Genomic DNA, 22,256 nt, shown 5'->3' on the forward strand with positions numbered 1-22,256 from the left:
AGGCTCGTAACAATCAATGCCTCGGCGGATTCTCAGGTAGTGGCTGCTGTCTAACCATAAAAGTTGGCACAGCGACCTTTATTCTTTTAAAGTCACATAATGCACGAAATGCGTTATTAAAGGAGCAATCGTTTAAATTTGTTTAGAAGACTTTGAACAGTCGGTTCGGGATGTAAAGAAAAACCTATCTCTTTTTTCAATTCAGCGGGGAAACTGGATTGGTGTTAGGTCACGCGGCGTCAGGTCAGGAAATATAAATTTGCCCGGTGAACTTAAAAAAAAAAAAGGAACGAATTTGCGTATAGAACACGTGGTGTAAGGTTACGTGATATAAATTTTCCCGCTAAGCTTAACGGGGAAACTAAATTGTTGCACAGGGCTCGTGACAGGTCACGTGATATCAATTTTACCTCTAAATTCAGCGGGAAATGCGCGAACGAACAAAAACAAGTTTGGGTTTTTTTTGTTTTTTTGGGGGGAGGGGGGGTGGGGAGGAGGGAAGGGGGAGTCTTCCGTTGAAAAGCATGTTATGCACCCCCCCCCCCCCCCCCCCCCCCCCTAAATAGTTCTTGTTTCTTTCTAACGACAAGCAGGTCTGAGGTGTGCAACACCTTGCGGAGCTTCGGACTGCACCGCGTTTATTGCGCGCATCGTGCCGGCGTGCCTAGAGGCGTTCCTCTCTACTCTTCCCCGGCCCCGGTGACCATTCGGATCCAGTCCAGTTGGGTGGCGATCTTCGAGAAGACTCCCGGCTGCTTGGGCGCCGCGCACGTCGTGCCCCAGGACGTCGCTCCGGCGAGGACGTAGTGGCCGTCTTCTCTAGCGCACTGCAGCGGTCCTCCCGAGTCTCCCTGGGAGCGGGAAACATCGCGAGCAGATAAAGGCAAATTCACACCTTTGCATTTGAGTGCGATCGAGAAAGAAAGAAAGAGACGAATAAAGAAAGAGGAAGAGAGTGAGTGAAGAGGTTGCGACAGAGAAAATACTAATGCGGCGGTCGTAGCCAGAGACCGAGTGCGTCGTGAGCGTTTCTGTGCACCCGCTGGCGGCAAAAAGACAGACTGCCATCGCGGTAAACGTACAGTCGCTGGCAGTTCACGAAAGGCGTGACTAGTCGTCTTCAGCATCTATATTACCAGCCCGCGAACAATCAGATTGCGACATTAGCCGATAAGAACACCGAAGAACCAATCACAAAGCGAGAACCTCGGAAAAAATAATAAGGCACGCCCTGCTCAGACTAAAGGGCTTTCCTGGACTGAAGCTTTTTCCCGATTTGCGCAATAAAGTCTAAGCACTGTCTATGGGAAATGTTCGCTTATAACACTGTCTAGATTATTTCAACCACGCGATGAAAGACTGATGCGTAAGTATGTCCGCGGATCGCGAGTGTTCCAGTACTATCCGATAGATGGAGCAAGCGTGTTCTTTTGACGCATGCGGTCGTAAGTTGTCACAACGCATTCGATCACGCTCAAACGGAAACGCAGATCAACGGAACGCCATCTAAGGGAGAAAGTGTAGACGGGCAGTTGCGATGCGTCGAGAGAGGACGGCGATGATTCGACAGGTATACGAAGAAAATGTTTTACCTTTATTGCTTTATCTGTATTACATTTAAGGATGATATAATTAAAGATTCTATCTTATTATATTAGAGAGTTTTAAGGCCTGTTCACACATGCAGCGGAGCGCTACAAGCATAGCGCTGCTGACCTCGCGCTAAGCACGTGCCGACAGGAGCGTTCACCAGCTTTGTATCGCACCGTCAAAACTGTTGCTCATGTCAGACGATAAGTAGCTGACGGCACGTGAGCAGCGCTACATCAGCGCTTCGCTGCATGTGAGAACCGGCCTTTAAAGAACCGTTTTTGCCCATCCGATACGGGACGATGGGCCCTCCGGGACGGACTGCGCGTATGGGAGTCTTCTGTGCTAGCGCATGCGCAGTTCGTACCGGAGGCCCCACCGTACCCTATCGGATGTGAAAAAAAAAACGGTTCCCTAAAACTCCCTATTACGTAAGTCTGACCGCAGTGGAAGACGATCAGAGGCAGAGGCTTTTGCAAAACTCGCCTCTTTAACGCTGCCATCTTTGTCTGCTGTGCTGTGGAACGACGTCGGAGCAAGCGCTGTTGCTCCGCTGTGCGGTATATCCGACGCTGCGCATGCGTCCACAGCTCAGTGACTCTGCATTTTTCGCCGGCGTGATGAGCCATGGTAAGGTCAATAGCCAATCAAGCATCGCCAAAATTGCTTCGTCACGGCGCTCGCTGTCTTTTCTGGGTCCGCTATTACCGGTTCAACTCATCACGCATAAAATATGCAGATTCACGGCGCAGTCACTATGCGTGATTGGTTGGGTAGGTCATAGCAAATGCGCAAAGGGCGATATGAGAGATGTGACGATGCACTTCTAGGGCTGCTTCATTATACTTCGTTTCAGCTTCGCTTCGAGCGCGGCCGATGTTATGAGCCGAAGGGCCAATCAAACAGCGCAAAAAACGCAGCGTCATGCCGTGCTCCCTGCGCTTGATAGGACTAGCCGGTGGAGGAGCGCGCACAGAAAGACGACGAATACCGGTTGGCCCTATCAACTGCAGAGAGCACGCCATGACGTAGGGCCTCTTTCGCTGTTTGATTGGCCCTTCGGCTCATAACGTCGGCCGCGCTCGGACAGAAGCTGAAACGAAGTACAGCTTGGTCGCAGTGTGGCGACGGCTGTTGTCGAACTTGGAGTGAAACGGATATTAGTGCGTATTCATTGCTACCGGTTATCATAAAGCACAATATACTTGTCTTCACAAAACTAAAACTTGTCTGCAACTTAGAAAAAGAAAAAGAAAAACCGAAACACAGAGAAATTGACACGAACAATTCTTACATAACACACAGATTTACCGCCCTCTTCGAGGCCGGCGCAGATCATGGTGTCCTCGTGGACCTCGTTAACGTCCTTGTAGTACTCCTTGCAGACGTTGTAAGGCACAATGGGCAGGTCCACTTTTTGAAGCTGGGCGGGCATTTGGGCGCCTCCCTCGCTTGCTGCGGGAAGGGGTTAAAAATGCCGGATTGCTTTTTTGCCAAATCACGCAAAGGGTTAGACTACTCGAGTTTCGAAAATTTATAATGATCACTTTCTGCAGCACCCACACTATGATGAGAGCAGTCGTCTGCGTCTAGCACAGGATTTGCGGTGACGTCATAACGACGCCGAGTTCTGATTGGGTTTGATTGGCAGGCGGGTAGTCCTTACTGTTAGACGCATTGAGGTCTGCACACTATTTCTTTTAATAAGCCAATAATAGATCGGTGCTCTGACCGGGGTTAAATCCAGGAAACCCTCCAAAAAGAAACCTCATGATTAAAAAATAAAAAAAAGGGGGGAGGGGAGGAGGGCAGAGAGGGAACACTTGCTGCACACCTCATTGCGTGTTGAATCTTTGTTTAAACGCTCGTATACTAAATAGTAGAGCGAGGCCTTTCCTCCTCAGCGACATAAAGTTTCGCAATTCAAGACATTATTGCGATATCTTCTGCTTCGAAGTGGGGGATAACGAAATCTTGAATTAACTCTGTGCCCACTTCGCACGGCCTAAAATTATGGTTTAGTGTTTTCGGTAAATACCGATAAACCACAAAAGTTAACCAACCCCCAAGGCGGTTATATCAAAGTCGGTCCTTGAAAAAGAAAAACCCAACCTTTGAGGAATGAAAATATTAACAGTTTTATTTTGGCACAAAACATGTACCACCTCCAATGAACTGTCCGCGAGTCTGGTTTTTGCTCTGGATCCCCACATCTCGTTTCTTTTCCTTGTCGGTATACGGGGATGTCTTTCGATTATTTGGGGCACGCGAATGTAATGCGGAGGTTGGTAAATAACATGTCCCATTTTCTTCAACATAAGCTCCGAGAAACCCCGTTTTTTCGGTCACGCAGAAAAAGTTGTCACCAAAGAACAACGGATCTGCGGGAAAAGGTAAACCTCGAAAAATCACCCACGAAGTTTTAAAAAAATAAACCCCGAAAACATGAAACCCTAACAAACCTTTTAACTAGGCAGCACCAACGCGCGGGGACGCGCTCGAAGTAGTGAAAGCCCTAGCTATAGCAAGACGGCGCTTTGGAGAATGAGCAGGTTGACTTGGGAAAAAAATCGGAGTTCATCAGGACATATGTTTAAAAAAAAAGGGAATAGGATTCCCTTACCTCCAATGGAACATGCGCGTGAATCCCGTACCGATAACAGAAAGAAAGGCGATAAGGAGTCCGAAAAAAGAAGCAGCCTCGCGGACAGTTCAGTGTGGGTGGTGTTACCGTTCACATCAAAATAAAGCTGTAATAGTACAGGTTTTTTTCCCGTGAATCTTTGGTTTCAGACGTTTAAGGGAATTCTCTCCAATTTGTTTTTGTTCTCGTTTTTTTTTATTTTGATAAACCCAGTTTAGAAATATATTTTCGGATTTTTCAGTATTTACCAAAAAGACGGAACCCTACTCATGTGCAACTGAATCATAACCGGCGTCGAGTTCAATTAAGAGAATAATGACCAGCAAATCAGGACTCAAACGAACTGCGTCTATGTTTGTTGTTTTTGCTTCCTGCAGTCTCAGTGTCGTGTTATGTCTTGTGGAAGAAGCTGCTGTGCTAGCTCGTGCACTATGCCCCATTTCACCTTACGTCCGGCCGCAGCGAGCATGCCATCCCAGCCAATCCAGTTGTGTGAACGTAGCTCGAAACTAGGACTTTCGCGCGTCACGGCGCTACCTAACGAAGGTCACGGGAAACTCACACGACCCTGGATGGGCTCCGATAGCTCGTAGCCTACGATGCGGCCGAACGTAAGGTGTCTTTGTGTGATGCTTTTTGGTGCACGTGGGTGCCTAATCTTCACCTGTCATGTCGCTGGAAACCAGACAATCTACATATGGTTCGCAGGAAGGCAAAGATAATCAAAAGCATGTAACCACACTACTAACTTTGTCACTCAAATATTTTTCTGCTTAGCGTGGAGGCCTTTATGAAGTATTTTGGTGGCACGTGTTTTCCAAACATCATTGTGCAGGTCATGATGGCTATTTACAAATCTTTGAAAATAAGTATTGATAATATTACGATGCTTCAACTTGTACGTAGTAATGTCAATTTGTATGCTGCCATCGGTACCTGTCTGCGTTGTCAAATTTGAAGGAATACCGCAATAAATTTTGAAACTTAACTATGCTTGAAACATATGTGGCAGGGGCGTCCGAGAGACAATAGGGAGTTTTAGTGAGCCGTTTCGAGGCGAACGGTTCACCCACACACGACTCGCCGACGCCACTGCGCATGCGCATGCGAGTCGTTCTGAAGCTGGCAAATGTTTTGGTCGAATCGTTACGACTCGTGGCGCTGGAACCGTTCGCGCGAATGGGAACTATTCAGCACGACTCAGAGCTTTCCAAAATGGCGGACCGGTGAAGGCGAGCTGGACGCGGCACCCCCCCCCCCCCCCCAAAAAAAAAAAAAAAAAAAAAAAGCTCCGATCCACCGGGGAAGCAGACATTTGGCTGCTGCGGGAAGTGGTTCACGTGAATCTTTATCAGGACAGCCCGAGGTGGACGGTGATAACTGATGCCAAGATGCTAAACCAGCATAAACTAGACCCCACATGGAGGACGCAGCCAACGGGGGCTAACGAGGCGCAAGAATACGGTTAACAGTGAGATGCGCCGATGAATCAGCGAAAGTGGGTGCCCGCACAACTCTTCAGTGGACCCGGTGAATCCGGATCCTTGCCGCTTGACTAGAATGAACTCGAAATGGTTATTGCAAGCAGGGTTGCCAGGTGTTTGAACTCCAACCCGCCAAACGTCTACAAGATATAGCCCGAAATAGCCAAATGTCGATCCAGAAAAATAGCCCAAAAATAGCCCCCCAAAAAAACTTATATTTTGAAACGTTTATTTTAAGCAGAAAAGACACATAATACATTTTTATCCATCAAATGCCCCAGAAATGGCGTCCCTTGTACGTTCGGCGAACTTCCTGAAACGCTCGTACAAGCGCATGACAACATACCTTCCACTGTATTGGGACGCTTAGTATCGGGGCATGGTGACCAGAATGACGTCACGGGAGAACTATGCAGAATTGAGCACAAAGTATAGGTGCATGCTTGCATCCAGACGAAATTCGGAGTTAAACAGCTGCACAAGGCGCGCAAAAAGAGGACGAATTTGTTTGCTGTCGCAAACTTATCAGGGTTAAGGGACTGAAGCGCCAAATGTTCACGTAACTTACTCTAAAAAAATACATTCTAACCTACAAACCCAAGTGCTTTCTGGCATTTTGGTTCCAGCACAGGTCAGAAATTGCCCCATGCACAGGTCAGAAATAGCCCAATACCAGCCAAATAGCCAACTACCATTTTTTCCCGCCAACTGCAAATAAAACTAGCCCAATTTGGCTATTTATAGCCCAATCTGGCAACCCTAATTACAAGTGCCCCTTCGGCCGTTCAATTGTACTTTTAAAAGTGGTGGGGAGCTGCATCGGGTTTGGTGAACGACGCAGTTTCTCCGCATAGGGGTTTTAACATTCCTGACAGAATGTGCCTTTTTGTGTGGTGCAGATATAAAATAAAAGCCGTACGGAATGTCTTCGCACTATGCGGTACGTACACTTTAGGAACCTTTTATACTTAACAGTTGTAGAAATGTCAATGCGGGGCGAGGTGCCGGCAATTTGCGATGTGTATTCGCGCCTTCAATAAAGTGCTCTCACACCCTCACTCGACAGCTTCAAGCTTTATCGCAGCGCGACCAGCGATTTTGATGCAAGAGGATGAATTAGCACGAGACCCTAACTTGACAGCTTTAAATTTAGAATGCTTTGTGCCGTTTGCCTTTCTGGCGGCGCGGATAGCTTTCAGCGTTTTGCGTGACTCTTTTTAAAATGTTTCTACCTAATTCCTGACTGCCGAGACCAGGAACGCTAACGCTACGATCCTTTCTCTGGCGTGCCGATAAGGATATGGGCCGTCTCTTTTTGCATCGATGCCGTTTTATTTCCACCGTTACACCGTAATCAGCGTAAAAAAAGGCGGTCTTCCTGGCCAGGGTTAAGTTGAGTATTGGAGGCAGTTGTCCTTTAGGCGGTATCGGCATTTTATTGCGCAAGTAGGGTAAACAATCCAGCGCTACGAGACGAGCATGTCTCGATCAGCGCTGTCATCGTTTGTTTTTGTTGTTGAAACGACGGCGACACCTAATGGCGAGGCGGAGTCGGGCCACTGATTCTGTAAAAAGCTTGAAAATTACATTAAAAAACAGTATTCCTTTACATTAGGAGATGGTTCTGTGGGACAAACAAGCAGTTATCATCATCATTGATTTTGACGTGTCGTTTCGTATCGTGCGTCTTCGTTCTACGGCTCACTAAAAACCTTCGTCTGGTGTTTACCACTCGTCGAAACCGTTGAACCGAACCGTTCGTGATTTCGAACCGTTCGTGATTTCGCAACCGTTCATGCCAGAAACGACTCGCTAAAACTCCCGAATACTAACCAAGTTGCACCGTTGTACCCTCGTACCCTGGTTGCAGTGAAAACAACAACAACAACGACAAAGTTGTTAATGTCGCCGCCCAAAATAAAGCGAAGAATGTTGCCCATCGTTTTTTTCCGGACACAGTTGTCTGCTGAGGGAACTTTGACATTACATCTTGGTTTTAAAACGGTAGCTTTATAGGGACAACGAACTTCAGGCACGAAATGTGTAGGTTGGTCAATCCGTAACCGGCTAAACAATCTTAAAAAAAAACAAAAAAATGAAAGCCGTTTACAATTCCCTGTAACGCCGGTTAGAGCGCAGCTCTTGAGGAGGAAGATGGAAGCGTACTGAGGGATAGGTGACTCCTTGAGGTCACGTGACCTCAAGGGGGTCACGTGACTTCAGGGGGTCACGTGACCTCATGGGGTCACGTGACCTCAAGGCGGTCACGTGACTTCTGGGGGTCACGTGACCTCAAGGGGTCAGGTGACCTCAGGGGGTCACGTGACCTAAGGGGGTCACGTGACTTCTGGGGGTCACGTGACCCACCCAGGTCATGTGACACCCCTAGGTCACGTGACCCCCTTAGGTCACCTGACCCCTTGAGGTCACGTGACCCCCAGAAGTCACGCGACCGCCTTGAGGTCACATGACCCCTAAGGTCACGTGACCTCATGGGGTCATGTGACCTCAGGGGCTCACGTGACCTCGGGGGTCACGTGACCTGAAGGGTCACATGACATTAGGGGGTCACGTGATCCCCAGAAGTCACGTGACTTCAAGGGGTCACGTGACCTTAGGGGGTCACGTGACCTCAAGGCGGTCACGTGACTTCTGGGGGTCACGTGACCTCAAGGGGTCAGGTGACCTCAGGGGGTCACGTGACCTAAGGGGGTCACGTGACCTCAAGGGGGTCACGTGACTTCAGGGGGTCACGTGACTTCTGGGGGTCACGTGACCTAAGGGGTCAGGTGACCTCAAGGGGTCACGTGACCTAAGGGGGTCACGTGACATCAAGGGGGTCACGTGACTTCAGGGGGTCACGTGACTTCTGGGTGTCACGTGACCTAGGGGTGTCACGTGACCTAGGGGTGTCACGTGACCTGGGTGGGTCACGTGACCTCGGGGGGTCACGTGACCTCGCGGTTACGCCGACGGCGACGCCGACGGCGACGGCGACGCCAACGGCGACGGCGACGCCAACGGCGACGCCGACGGCGACGCCGACGCCGCTCAAGCCGGAAACGGGCCCCTAAGAGCTGCGCTCTAAAAAAACAACAACGATAGTTTGATTTTGGTCACTGGCGTGGAAGTCGAGTGCGCTGCTAACTGAGCTACGGGCCCAGCACACAGGAACCGGAGGAGCGGAAACAGGTGGTGTCAGAAAGCGAGCGGAGCGGAGAGGGGTGGAAAAGACAAGGAAGAGAGGAGCAGGACTAGGTGGTGCAGAAAGAGTTCGCGGAAGGAGGAGTAGAAAGGGCAGGAAAGCGCGTTTCGCTTTTCTTGGTAACCCAGAAAATTCAGCGCAATTTTTTTTTTATCTGGGTGATACCGGGGGAAGCGCAAGCTGCGTCACAAGAGATAATGCTGTGACTTAATCTGTTTCCATATAAAACCCTGCCACAGGCACAACCAGGGGTTTCCCCATGATTTGAAATCAGGGGGGGGGGGGGGTTTCTAAAGTTTTAGGGGGGGGGGGTGGGTTAGGCCGTTAGGGGAGGCACTGAGAATACAGGAGTCATTGCGAATTAAGGGGTTTCCTTCAGAAAAACAGGGGAGGGAGTGTACACCCTCCCTAATGGGTGTGTAGGGAAATCACTGGGCACAACCCGAACTAGAAGCTTCACCCGCCCAATAAAGCTACCTCATTTAAACGCGTTTAGCAGAATAACCAAAATGCAGCCAAATTTTATTTTGATTAGTCTTTCGGTGCCTTTAGGAGCTAAAGGGTATATTATTTATGAATGTTGAAGAGTACCACTGTCTTCTGTTCTTCAGCACCGTCCACTGGTGGCGCTGGAATCTGCTGGTGATAATGTTTATTCACCAGATAAGGGTTTAGTCTGCATCTAGTCAGGGATGGTCTCATGAAGTAATTTTATAAAGTTCGCGCGAAGCTTAAGGCTTGAACTTGTTTTGAATTCACTCACGGTCTTTGGTGAGTCCCCATCCCGAAGCTGTGCACGTCTCTCCGTCAAAGCTCTGGTCCTTCTCCGGGAGACAGATGGGCATCAGGTGCTTGTGTTTGCCGGCGAAGTCCAGCTTTCTCGCCAACTTCACGATGGCGTAGTCGTAGTTTTTGGTCGCGAGGTTCCATTTAGGGTGTTGCCGGAGCTGTAAGCAAGAAGAAAATAACACAAAAAGACTCGTCACTACACATGGCTTCCACATGACCTCATGGCGACGTGCCAATGGTGATTCCTAATTACCTTGCCGAGAGAAACAAATTTGGGGGTGCAAAATACATGGTGTCTACCTGGGGGCAGAGGAAAAACATAAATCTCAACACACATCTACGTGACTGGTGCGCGACCGAAACAATCCGCCTGGTCCTGCTATCGAATCAGGGACCTCTCAATTTTGAGTGGAGCGCTCTACTAACTGAGATAACCAGGAGTTAGACGTCAGTAGAGCAAACGTTTTTTTCCCGCTACCACCAGTCTAACACAAGCAAGTGTGAACGGCCTGCATTTTAAGCTTATGGTTACGATGCAATGAATGCAAAGGTGCAAACGAGCTGGACAAGAATGACGAAAATAATCACTAGAGAACGAGAAAAAAGGGGACAAAGGGCACACACAAATCTCCAAACACAGCTAGCTGACTGGTGCGCGACCGAAAAAAATCTGCAAGGACGCGCCTCTTAGTAAACGGTCGGAAACCACGTCGATCCCTCTATTTTCATCGGTTAGAGACACTCTTTGGTTTGTAATCAGAGCCTCTCTGTAGGGCAATTCATAGTGACGTTAATCTACGAGGGGCCGGCCTGGCTGTGTCGCACGTCAGGCTTCTAGCTTATGCAGATGATGTAAGCGTACTGGTGTACATCGCGGCCAGAACTACGACCTGCACTCGGGCACATAGAAGAGTTCTATAGTGTGTAGGGGGGCGAAATGAATACTAAAAAATCATCAGGGTCTTGGCTGTGGCCTTGGATGTCCGCGCCCGACTTATGCGTGGGAGTTCCATGGACTGTTTCGTCGTCAAATTACTTAGGTGTCAGCCTAGACCGAACAAAGTTGGGCAGAGGCGAAGGTGGCACAAGGCTAAATGCCTTTAGAGCCAAAGCTACGAAATGGTAAGGAAGAAATATCTCTCTCTTTCTCTCTCTCTCTCTCTCTCTTAACTCGGAGTTATCTTTGTAATGCTGTTTTCTTTTCCTGTGCATGGTACTCGGCACCTGTCGTGCCTTGTCAGAACAGTGAAGTGCAAAAACTGCAAAGAGTATATGCGATTTTTGTGTGGAATTCCCGTTTTGAAAGAACGCGCCGTACTAATCTTTTCATCAGCTCCCACAAAGGCGGGCTGGGGCTAGTTAATTTAGATATTAAGTTGAAAGTGCATCGGCTTTTGCTTTTTAGAGACAAGGAAGCCCCGATATCCGCCGCAGTACTGCAGACGTTAGGAGGGCTTTATCTCTCCTCGTGGCTGGACGCCAACGTTGATGACGTTGCAGTAAAGAAGGCACCCGTTCTGCGATTTTATAAAGAAATGGCGGAAGCGGTGAAGTATTCTGAAAATAAATCTTCAAAGGAATAAACATAAGTAAAGTGAAAAGGAAACGTTTGTACTGGGACGCGATTGACTTAGTGATGCCGCTGCCCCTTTACAGATCTGACTTTACTGCAGAGGCGGACGGATCTGATATCTTCTAGCGTTTGAGGAGGTACTCTGTCCGGCAGGAAATGTATAATCTTTTTGTCAGGTTTCATATTGAAGTGTTACCAGTGAAAATGTGGGAGGAAAACAAGAGTTTCTCGGCAAAGAGTCAAATGACACAGCTTGTTCTCCATGGGAGGAAAAAAACCTTGTTTTCCTCCCATGGAGAACAAGCTGTGTCATTTGACTCTTTGCCGAGACGCTGCAGCACACCTTCTTGTATTGTACAAATGCCAAATTATTCTAGACCCAGCTGCGGGTGGAAGCCAGAATTTGTTTATATCCAACATGGCACGGCGCGAAGTTTCTTCATGTCGGGAAGCAACGGCATAGCCTCAGCCTGGAAATATTAGCCTTAATTAGATTACACGCAATTTGGAGTTCTCGCACTGATCACACGCTGGTAAGACAAGCTGGTCAACCCACGTGGAGGTATTTGATTGAAGGAATTAACTATGTCACCTTCTTAGTTCAGGACACGGATGGGCAAAATACATGCAAATATGTATCGAAATACAAATACAAAATACTTCGTCAAAGATGTATTTAATTCCAAATCTAATTACATTTCTAAAAAAGCATTTAAGTACAAGATACAAATACAACCAAATGTATTTGGTGTCCTCCAAATACTTTTCCAAATACATTCCTCAAAATTTGCGTGACTTCAGGGCACCTGCAACGGGTTTCTGAGTATCTCATTTTAATTTTGCATCGCACACTGGGAAGTTAGTGTGCGAGGCTCTAGTAACGTAATAGAAATATAATCACAAAAAAATGTAATTAGCTAGGACTTAATAGGTGAAAAAAGTACAGAGCTTCAAGCAGCTTTTTTTTTGTGGACTACATTTTGGTATAGAGCAACAAAGAACCGAGACGACCAAGACGCACAGCACTAGCTAGAGAATTTTTTATTGTTGCAACTCGCATCACTTCCGAAAATCTGCACTTAGAATGTTCCAGGCAAAAATATGGATGGAAATCAGGCAGGAAAGCATCACAAGTTGTCACAGACACTGAATAGCCAGTCTGCCCGTGAACGTCGATTTCGTCACTACTCTCGCCCTGGACTAGCACCGTAATCACAAAGTCACTAAACGCTAGTGCTTGATTGAGAGACACTGCATTTGGCGCAGAACGTAGTTTTCTTCCTGCTCTGAACAGTGCCTTTAAAATAAAGCAGGAGGAGAAAAGGAAAAAAGCCCCATGGTGGAATAAAGGATGGAGACTATATCTTACAACCACATGCATAAAAACAAGATGTAGTTTCGCCCACAAAATTGTATTTAATTACAATTGTATTTGAAATACCCACGTTTTAGTATTTAAATACACACGTCAAATACATTACCTAATTTTTAATTAAATACAAATTCAAAATACACAAAGTATTTGAAATACGTATTTCAAATACTTGTATTTGAAATACTGCCCATCCCTGGTTCAGGAGATACAGTTCTTTGAGAGCGACTCTTAGGAAACTCTTAAGTCCCGATTGAAAATAACGAGATGACCAATTAACAAATCAGTGGATGCAGGTTTTGTGTTACTATTGTCTGTTGTTCTTATTCTTTGGCCCACTGTTGAAGTGTACGGTCGATGCAACTGTATGTCGATCACTGTGAATGCATTCTGAATTGTTAGACCTCATGGGTCAGTCGCGAGCCGTCGACTCACTTAGTTCCTTTTACTATGTAAATAAATCGGCCTTATCTAATAAATAATAATAAAAAAGGCGTCGGAGAAGCGTGCTTGACTCGTACCCTGGACGCCCGGGTTTGATTCCCACCCAGGCTGAAATGTACAAAATTTTCCTTTCAAAACCATTAATTTGCTTTGTTTACCGAAACCTCTCTGAGATATTTGACATCAATTCCAGTGTTGCCACTGCTCTCGAGAAAATTGTAGTAGCTTTCAGCTTGAAAAATGAGCAGATTTCTAAATTCGGTAGTTTGTTGTTTTATTAGCTTCTTTGTGTTGTACGGTTATTGCATTGATCATTTTCACAGTACACGTGAAAAATACCACAAAAACAAAAGGGAGCAATGAAAAAAAGGCAAAAACTGTATACAAAGCAAATTTCCCAAGACCTCTTCCTGCAATATCCGGAAGTCAGCTGCCGCGCGACTATTACAGAATTACCGGAAGTTGCTCAGTCTTTATCACTTAGTCGTCTCACACTTCTACAGGTTTTCCCGCTCATTTTAATCCAAGCGACGACCAATTTAATCCTGGGGTCACTCAATTTAATCCAAGCGCCATACAATTTAATCCAAGCGCCACACAATTTAATCCCGGGGTCAGTCAATTTAATCCACAATATATATATATGGACTTATTGTGTTCAGTGGTCGTGTTTTGCTTACACATTCGGTAACTTAGAATAATTATTTATACAATTTGAATTTTTGGGGGGAAATGGAGAATTTGATCACTAATGTGATTACTTTGAGTTACTAGTCCCACTATTGACGAGGCTTAATTGATATGTTGGTTACTCTTTTTACAGCGCAGCTCTTAGGCACCCGTTTCCGGCTTAAGCGGCGTCGGCGTAACCACGCGGTGCATGATGGGCGAATTCCCCCGCTAAATTTAGCGGAAATTTTCTCCGCTAAATCTAGCGGAAAATTTTCCCTGCTAAATCTAGCGGAACATTTTCCCAGCTAAATTTAGCGGAAAATCTTCCCCGCTAAATCTAGCAGAAAATTCTTCCCGCTATATTTAGCGGAAAAATTTCCCCGCTAAATCTAGCGGAAAATTTTCCCAGCTCGACTTATTGGAAAATTTGCCCCGCAAAGTCGAGCGGAAAAGCTTCCCCGCTAAATCTAGCGGAAAAGTTTTCCCGCTAAATCTAGCGGAAAATTTTTACTGCTAAATCTAGCGGAACATTTTCCCCGCTAAATTTAGCGGAAAATTTTCCCCGCTCTATCTAGCGGAAAACATTCCCCGCTATATTTAGTGGAATATTTCCCCCGCTAAAAAAAGCGGAAAATTTTCCCAGCTAGATGTATCGGAAAATTTGCGCCGCAAAATCTAGCGGAAAAGCTTCCCCGCTAAATCTAGCGGAAAATTTTTAAGCTAAATCTAGCGGAATGTTTTTCCTGCTAAATCTAGCAGAACATTGTCCCGCTAAATTTAGCGGACAATTTTCTCCGCTAAGTCTAGCGGAAAAATTTTTCCCGCTATATTTAGCGGAAAATTTCCCCCCGCTAAATCTAGCGGAAAATTTTCCCAGCTAGATTTATTGGAAAATTTGCCCCGCAAAGTTGAGCGGAAAAGGTTCCCGCTAAATCTAGCGGAAAATTTTTACTGCTAAATCTAGCGGAACATTTTTCGCGCTAAACCTAGCGGAAAATTTTTCCAGCTAGATTTAACAGAAAATTTGCGCCGCAAAGTCTAGCGGAAAAGCTTCCCCGCTATATCTAGCGGAAAATTTTTAAGCTAAATCTAGCGGAATGTTTTTCCTGCTAAATCTAGCAGAACATTGTCCCGCTAAATTTAGCGGTCAATTTTCTCCGCTAAATCTAAAGGAAAATTTTTCCCGCTATATTTAGCGGAAACTTTTCCCCGCTAAATCTAGCGGAAAATCTTCCCAGCTAGATTTAGCGGAAAATTTGCCCCGCTAAGCCTAGAGGAAATTTTTCCCCGCTATATCTAGCGTAAAATTTGCTCCGCTAAATTTAGCGGAAAATGTCCCTGCTAAATTTATCGGAAAATTTTTCCTGCTAAACTTAGAGGGAAATTTTCCTCGCTGTTTAGCGGAAAAATTTCCCCGCTAAAATTTGCGGAAAATTTTCCCCACTAAATCTAGCGGAAAAGTTTCCCCGCTAACTTTACCAGAAAATGTTCCCCGCTAAATCTAGCGGAAAAATTTTCCCCGCTGAAGTAAGCGAAAAATTTTCCCCGCTAAATCTAGTGGGGACATTTTCCGCTAGATTTAGCGGAGAAAACTTTACGCTAGATTTCGCGGGAAAAAATTTTCCGCTAAATTTAGTGGGAAAAATTTTACACTAGATTTGGCGGGGAAAATTTTCCGCTAGATGTAGCGGGAAAAATTTTCCATTAGATTAAGCGGGGAAACTTTTCCGCTAGACTTGGCGGGGCAAATTTTCCGCTAAATCTAGAATTTTCCGCTAGATTTAGCGGGGAAAACTGTACGCTAGATTTAGCGGGAAAAATTTTCCGCTACATTTGGTGGGGAAAATTTTACACTAGATTTAGCGGGGAAAACTTTCCGCAAGACTTAGCGGGGAAAATTTTCCGCTAAGTGTAGCTGGTAAATTGTTCCGCTAGATTTAGGGGGAAAACTTTTCCACTAGATTAAGCGGGGAGACTTTTTCGCTAGACTTGGCGGGGCAAATGTTCCGCTAGATCTTGCTGGGAAATTTTTCCGCTAGATTTAGCGGGGAAAAATTTTCCGCCAGATTTAGCGGGAAAAATTTTCCATTAGATTTAGCGGGGAAGCTTTTCCGCTGGACTTTGCGGGGCAAATTTTTTGCTAAATCTAACTGGGAAAATTTCCCGCTAGATTTAGCGGGGAAAACTTTCCGCTAGATTTAGCGGGAAAATTTTCCCGCTGATTGTAGTGGAAACATTTTACACTATATTTAGCGGGGCAAATTTTCCGCTAGGCTTAGCGGGGAAAATTGTCCGCTAAATTTAGCTGGGAAATTTTTCCGCTAGATTTAGCGGGGAACCTTTTCCGCTGGATTTAGCGGGAAAATTTTTCTACTAGATTTAGCGAGAAAACTTTTCCGCTAGAGTTTGCAGGGCAAATTTTTCACTAAATCCAGCTGGGAAAATTTTCCGCTAGATTTCGCGGGGAAAACTTTCCGCTAGATTTAGCGGGTAAAAATTTTCCGCTAAATTTAGTGGGAAACATTTTACACTAGATTTAGCTGGGAAAATTTTCCGCAAGACTTAGCGGGGAAACTTTTCCGCTAAATCTAGCTGGTAAATTGTTCCGCTAGATTTGGCGGGGAACATTTTCCGCTAGATTTAGCGGGAAACATTTTCCACTAGATTTAGCGGGGAAACGTTTCCGCTAGCCTTTGCGGGGCAAATTTTTCGCTAAATCTGGAAAATTTTCCGCTAGATTTAGCGGGAAAAGCATTCCGCTAGGTTTAGCGGGAAAAAAGTTTCCGCTAAATTTAGCGGGAAAAATTTTACACTAGATTTAGCGGGGACACTTTTCTGCTAGACTTAGCGGGGAAAATATTCCACTAGAATCTGCGGGGCAAATTTTTCGTTAAATCTAGCTGGGAAAATTTTTCGATGGATTTAGCAGGAAAAGTTTTCCGCTAGATCTAGCGGGGAAATTTTTCCGCTAAATTTAGCGGGGGAATTTACCCATCATTCACCGCGTGGTTACGCCGACGGCGGTGGCGACGCCGACGCCGCTTAAGTTCGAAACGGGTGCCTAAGAGCTGCGCTCTAAAAAGAGTAACCAACATATCAGTTAAGCCTCGTCAATAGTGGGACTAGTAACTCAAAGTAATCACATTAGTGATCAAATTCTCAATTGCCCCCCAAAAATTCTAATTGCATAAACAATTATTCTAAGTTACCAAATGTGTAAGCAAAACACGACCACTGAACACAATAAGTCCATATATATATTGTGGATTAAATTGACTGACCCTGGGATTAAATTGTGTGGCGCTTGGATTAAATTGTATGGCGCTTGGATTAAATTGAGTGACCCCGGGATTAAATTGGTCGTCGCTTGGATTAAAATGAGCGGGAAAACCTGTAGTTCTTTGAGTGTAAAGTTCGTTGCCGGAATTTTTCTTTAAAGTCCCTATCTCCCAAGGTGTTTTAAAGAAAAGGGCCTTCCAATGATTTTTCGACTGGTCGAAAACTTGCGCTGAGATAGACCTCAGGCAACGGGGTAACACGGAGAAACAATTGTGGTAGCAAACTTCGCGTTATTTTTGAAGTTATAAGCGAATTAAAATCGCCCAAACCGCGTAACATACTGCACGGCCAATGGAAGGCGGGAACCGAGGCGCGCCCTCTCAGATGGTCGACCATGCCGTCGCTCTGTAGTGACTCTAGCTTTGAAAGGCCTTCCTTCCCCTTTCCCATTTTATACGTCAATCCACCTGCGACTTTTTCCCCTCATTTCCTTTTACAATGCCTACATACACACATACACACACGTGAAATGAGCCGCCGAGGTGCGCCGAAATAACTCGAGGACACGCCTTGGAGCAAATAGTAGTAAGGTTTGGACCACGCTTTGGTAAGAAAGAGAAAAAAAATCAGTAGATTCTGTGGTATTATCATTGAATCAGCAGAATTCTGAAAAAAATCAATAGACATTCTGATCTGATAAATCAGGAGGAGTGGCAGCACTGATCAATCCGAGCATATTTTACATGTTTTTATTCTTTGCGCCTCGGCCATTTTTGGTACCGTCGCTCGGTCACACCGCCGACGATGCCGGATTTTCACGTAATGGGGCATACAGTCATTTCGCATTACAATCCACCTTGTCTTCATATCGAACCAGGGACCTCTACATTTCGCGAAAGCGCTCTACCAACTGAGTCTACCAGGAGTTAGACGTCAGTAGAGCAAACATGTTTTATCAGCTGCCACCAGTCTAACACCAACAAGGGTGAAAGGCCTGCAGTTTAAGGATATGATGATAATGCAATAAACTCAAAGCTGCGAGCCAGCTGGACAGTAATGACGAAGATAATTGCTGGAGAAAGAAAACAAGGGGGGAAAGGACAAACACAAATCTCCAAACATCGCTAGGTGACTGGTGCACGTCCGACAAAATCTGCCTGGTCCTGGTATCGAATCCGGGACCTCTACATTTCCAGTGGAGCGCTCTACCAACTGAGCTAACCAGGGGTTAGTCGTCAGTAGAGCAAACGGGTTTTATAAGCTGCCACCATTATTAGACTGGTGGCAGCTGATAAGACCCGTTTGCTCTACTGACGTCTAACTGCTTGTTAGCTCAGTTGGTAGAGCGCTCCGCTGGAAATGGAGAGGTTCCTGGTTTGATACCAGGACCATGCGGATATTTTAGGTCGCGAACCAGTCACCTAGCTGTGTTTGGAGATCTGTGTTTCTCCATTGTCCCCCTTGTTCCCCTTCTCCAGGGATTATATTCATCATGATATTTCCGGCGGGCTTCAGTGGAATGAGGTTGCGGGTCTCTTCTGCATTTGGTCGATTGGAGTTAAGAACTACTATGTACTCAATTTTCTATAAGGCGCAGGACAGTTCCAGTGTGTGCGGATATATTCAGCAAAGGCGTCGAAATCTTGTAGCAGTGTTTGTTTTTGTGCTGGGGAACCTTTGGAGCACTATGAAGTGATGTCGTTCGCATATGCGGCTGATTGGAGGTATGGTATAATGTAAAGTTTGCGAGGTAGGTCTTTCATCGCAATGTTACAAATAGTGAGAGATAGGATGGCCTCTTGTGGCACCCAGGTGGTAATGTCCCTTTCTTCGCTTCTGTATTCTCCTGCTTTGTACATATTGTCCGATTGGTGACGAAGCTTTTGGTGTAGGTTACTAATCGTTGACCAGGGTTGATTTTTGAGATTTTGTCGAGGTTGATTTGGGGTCTGACGTTATCAAAGTTTTTTTTTTTATGTCTACGCCAATTATCATAGAGGCTTGGGCTGTTTTTGGATAGTCAAAGATGTCCTGTTAGATTGATAACATCATGTTTTGTGTGGATACCTGTCGAAGGAATCCGGTCAAGGTGTGGTGAAGGGTTTTATGGTTGTACACGTACCACTCGAGTCGTCTGAAAACCATCTTCTTCATAAGCTTTCTTGCCGAAGAGGTGAGGGTGATGAGTCTCGGGTTCTTGAGTGTGGTGGATGGTTTGCACGGTTGGGGGAATAGGTGTGAATTCAGCGCCCTTCTATTCCTGGAGAAACTTTTCGCTCTCTCAAGCTTGATTGATCTGGTCAAGGAGGTCATCGATGTAGTTTTTGGGTAGGTTCTTGAACATGGAATGAGTGATGCCGTCAGATCTGGGGGTCGCGTTTAAAATGATGGAGTAAAGTGCTGTTAACAGCTCACTTTCGCTGAAGAGACTGTCGGCTCGATCTCGTGTTTCGGGTGTCTGTGGGTCCTCAGTGAGTGGAGTTTGATGCGGTTTTGGGTGCATGGTATAGAGGACTGGTACAAAAGCGTGTGGGCTTCGGTGGCCAAGTCGATGTTTTAGTAGCCTTGTTTAAGTTACATTTTCTCGAATGAGTGTTGTAGCATCTTTTTATTGTGCAGTGCATTCAGTATGTTCCTGACCCTGGGCGTGTGAAGTTGGCCGTTCAATCCCTTACTTAAGTATAGCCAGTGGTCGTCGGCGATTTTCTGGGTAGAAGCTTGAGCTTCCTCAGTGATTTCTTTTATTGTATTTTTAAGGTTCCGATTCGCTTTGTGTTTTTCCATGTTTTAACTAGCTTGTGTTTGGTGTCCCAGGGATTGAGAAGGTGTCTGACTATGCTTGGGGATTCTTGTTTCTTGTTTGGTGTGGCGGTGTGGTTTTTTTTTTTAATGAAATCTGTGATGTCCTTGGTCTGATAGGCGAAGATTTCAGAGGGGTTAAATTTTTCAAGCTGCAATGGACTTTCTTTCTCATTTGGTGATGGTTACTTTAGGGAGGTGCTTTTGTTTGTGATTGTCGCGTTTCTTGCTATTGATCAACTTCCGATTGATTAACTTCAATTTGAAGTTGACCAAATTTAAATCGAAGTTGGTCAACTTCAGTTTTGACAATGAAGTGGTCACTACCTAGGTTTTCCTGAGATGTAAAACCATGTTATGTATGGGGGGTCGCTTGCTCAGCAGAGGTCGGAGCTGGTGTCTCTCTCGACGCTGCTAGCGACTCTTAACCATGTTGAATTAACCTGAGACTGGGGCAGAGAAGGAACATCAAAACGTAGAAGGGGCATAGAATAGACAGGACGACATCTAAAACTAAGCTAACTCATTTATTTAGTCCACCTCCTTATATAGTCTCAATCTCAAGGTCATCTCCACAAACACAAAAGGACGAAGTTATACAGATCAAGCGCCACAGCCTTCATCACACACTGCAAGAACGTTGACAACGTTTTCAGGTCGACGCGATAAGGCAACATCCTTATTGCGTCTCAGGTTCATTCAACATGGTTAATATTCACCAGCTCGCCTGCATCCTTACGATTTTTTCTACCGACTCTTGTTCGCTCGATGACATTATTGATGAGGTGGAGTTTGGCTCCGACTGGGTTTCATCTGTGTCTGCCTCTTCCACGCTGTCCTCGTCGGTGGAGCGATCTGCTTTTCGCAGTGGTGGGGATATGGGGGTTTGGGGACCTGTGAGAGCCTGTTTTGGATACCGATAGCGATGGCTTGCGCATGGTTGCCCATTGCGGGGTGCTAGCGCGCGTTGTTAAGGGCTTCTCGATACGTTGGTGTCTGTGTGTGTTTGAGTTTGTTGAGTTGCGTTGTGGGGCGGGAGGGATGAATGGATCACTCACCCTCGAGATGATCAGGCTCCTGGCACGGGTCCGCTGGAGTCTGATCAATAATTTGCGGCTGATCTCCTGGCCTGGGGGTATGCTGCTGGGCAGTTTGTCCCCCGGGCTTAGCTTGGAGGAGGTTGCGATGGGGGCAAGTGAGTTTGGTGAGTTCTGCTTCAGGTGTGTCCGTCTTCTTGTCCTGCATACTGGTTGGCGGTAGCGGTGTTGTGGTGTAGTTGGAAGGGCGCTCTTGGGGTTAAGCGTGTGGGTGACGGTCTTGAGGCAAGTCGTTTGTTTTCCTTGGCGGTATAGGATACTTTGATAGAGCTGCTGGCCCTCATAGGTTCTGGCTGCAGCCAAATAGAGTCGAGCGGAGAGTGGTCCCCGTTACAGTTCCTGCCATGCAGGCTGCATTGGTGGTTCTCCTGGATTTCGGCGTCGGGTACAAAATCTTGCTTCATGTTATTCAGCACTGGAAGTGGTTCTTTTGCGCGCAAACTTCATGTCTGTGGCATGAAGCGGCGGGCTACACTCAGACATGTGTAGCAGATAAGGCTTCGCGGCCTGTAGGAGTACACTCCACTATAGCTACACAGTGTATCTTGACGAACTTGGGGGGAGTGAGTTCTTCAAAGGTAATCACGGCGCTGTTGCTGCTGTCGATGGTGTGGGCGGATGTCACATTTCTTCCTTTGTCTTTATCTTCTGAAGTAGCTGCTCGTTCGAGTAGCCCTGAACTCCGTGTACTCACGTGCTTGGTCTTTGCTTACGGCCAAGTAGGTGCGGTTGATGTGTACTCCACCTTAGAGTTAAGTTATTGAATGCTTTGGAGCCTGTCTCGTGTACTGGGTCTGTATGTGTTTATGGTGATTAAATTTTGTTGAGGTCGGCTGCCGAGCTCGGTCTGGGTATACTTGATCGAGATTGAGTCCCGTTTGCGGCTTGATAATATAGTTTCGTAGTTCTCTGTGCCCTTCTGGATTCCCGATGCGGTTTTCCAGGGCGTGGTGTCGTGTAGCTCGGCAGCCGTGGCCAGACGACTGCTCCACGTAGCTTGTTTCTACCCGCTAGCGATTCGTGCCAACTTGGTTTGAATACCTCAGTTGGGCTGGTTTCAACCGATTTCAATCGGCGAGGGTAGTTTATTAGGGCTGTCAGTTCGTTCGGGTAGGTTCTTTTGTAGTTTCCAGAGGTCTCAGATAGACTTGGAAGGCTTCTGCAGGTCTAGCGACGCGCTTCGTAGCCGAGGCTGGCGCGCGCCTGGCGTGCGCTGCGTCGGCGGCGGGCCGTACTCCTAAGTAGGCTTAGCGGCGAACGGCGTGGTCTGTGCAAAGAGTGGTCATAATATCAAATAAACTCACTTAT

General features: G+C 46.4%; 1 protein-coding gene across 1 annotated transcript; it reads right to left on the reverse strand.

Moving 5' to 3' along the window:
- Nucleotides 1-680: 680 nt before the first annotated feature.
- On the reverse strand, nucleotides 681-9,858 carry LOC120839314 (prostasin-like). The gene is made up of 3 exons (XM_040209584.2): nucleotides 9,687-9,858; nucleotides 2,885-3,045; nucleotides 681-851 (listed from the first exon to the last, which is right to left on the reverse strand). Exons 1-3 carry the CDS (start codon nucleotides 9,766-9,768, stop codon nucleotides 681-683), a joined length of 414 nt encoding a protein of 137 aa, XP_040065518.1. The 5' UTR covers nucleotides 9,769-9,858.
- Between the last annotated feature and the right edge of the window lie 12,398 nt (nucleotides 9,859-22,256).

This window comes from Ixodes scapularis, unplaced genomic scaffold, assembly GCF_016920785.2.
Source record: "Ixodes scapularis isolate PalLabHiFi unplaced genomic scaffold, ASM1692078v2 ptg001354l_1__unscaffolded, whole genome shotgun sequence".
NCBI classification, from domain to species: domain Eukaryota; kingdom Metazoa; phylum Arthropoda; class Arachnida; order Ixodida; family Ixodidae; genus Ixodes; species Ixodes scapularis.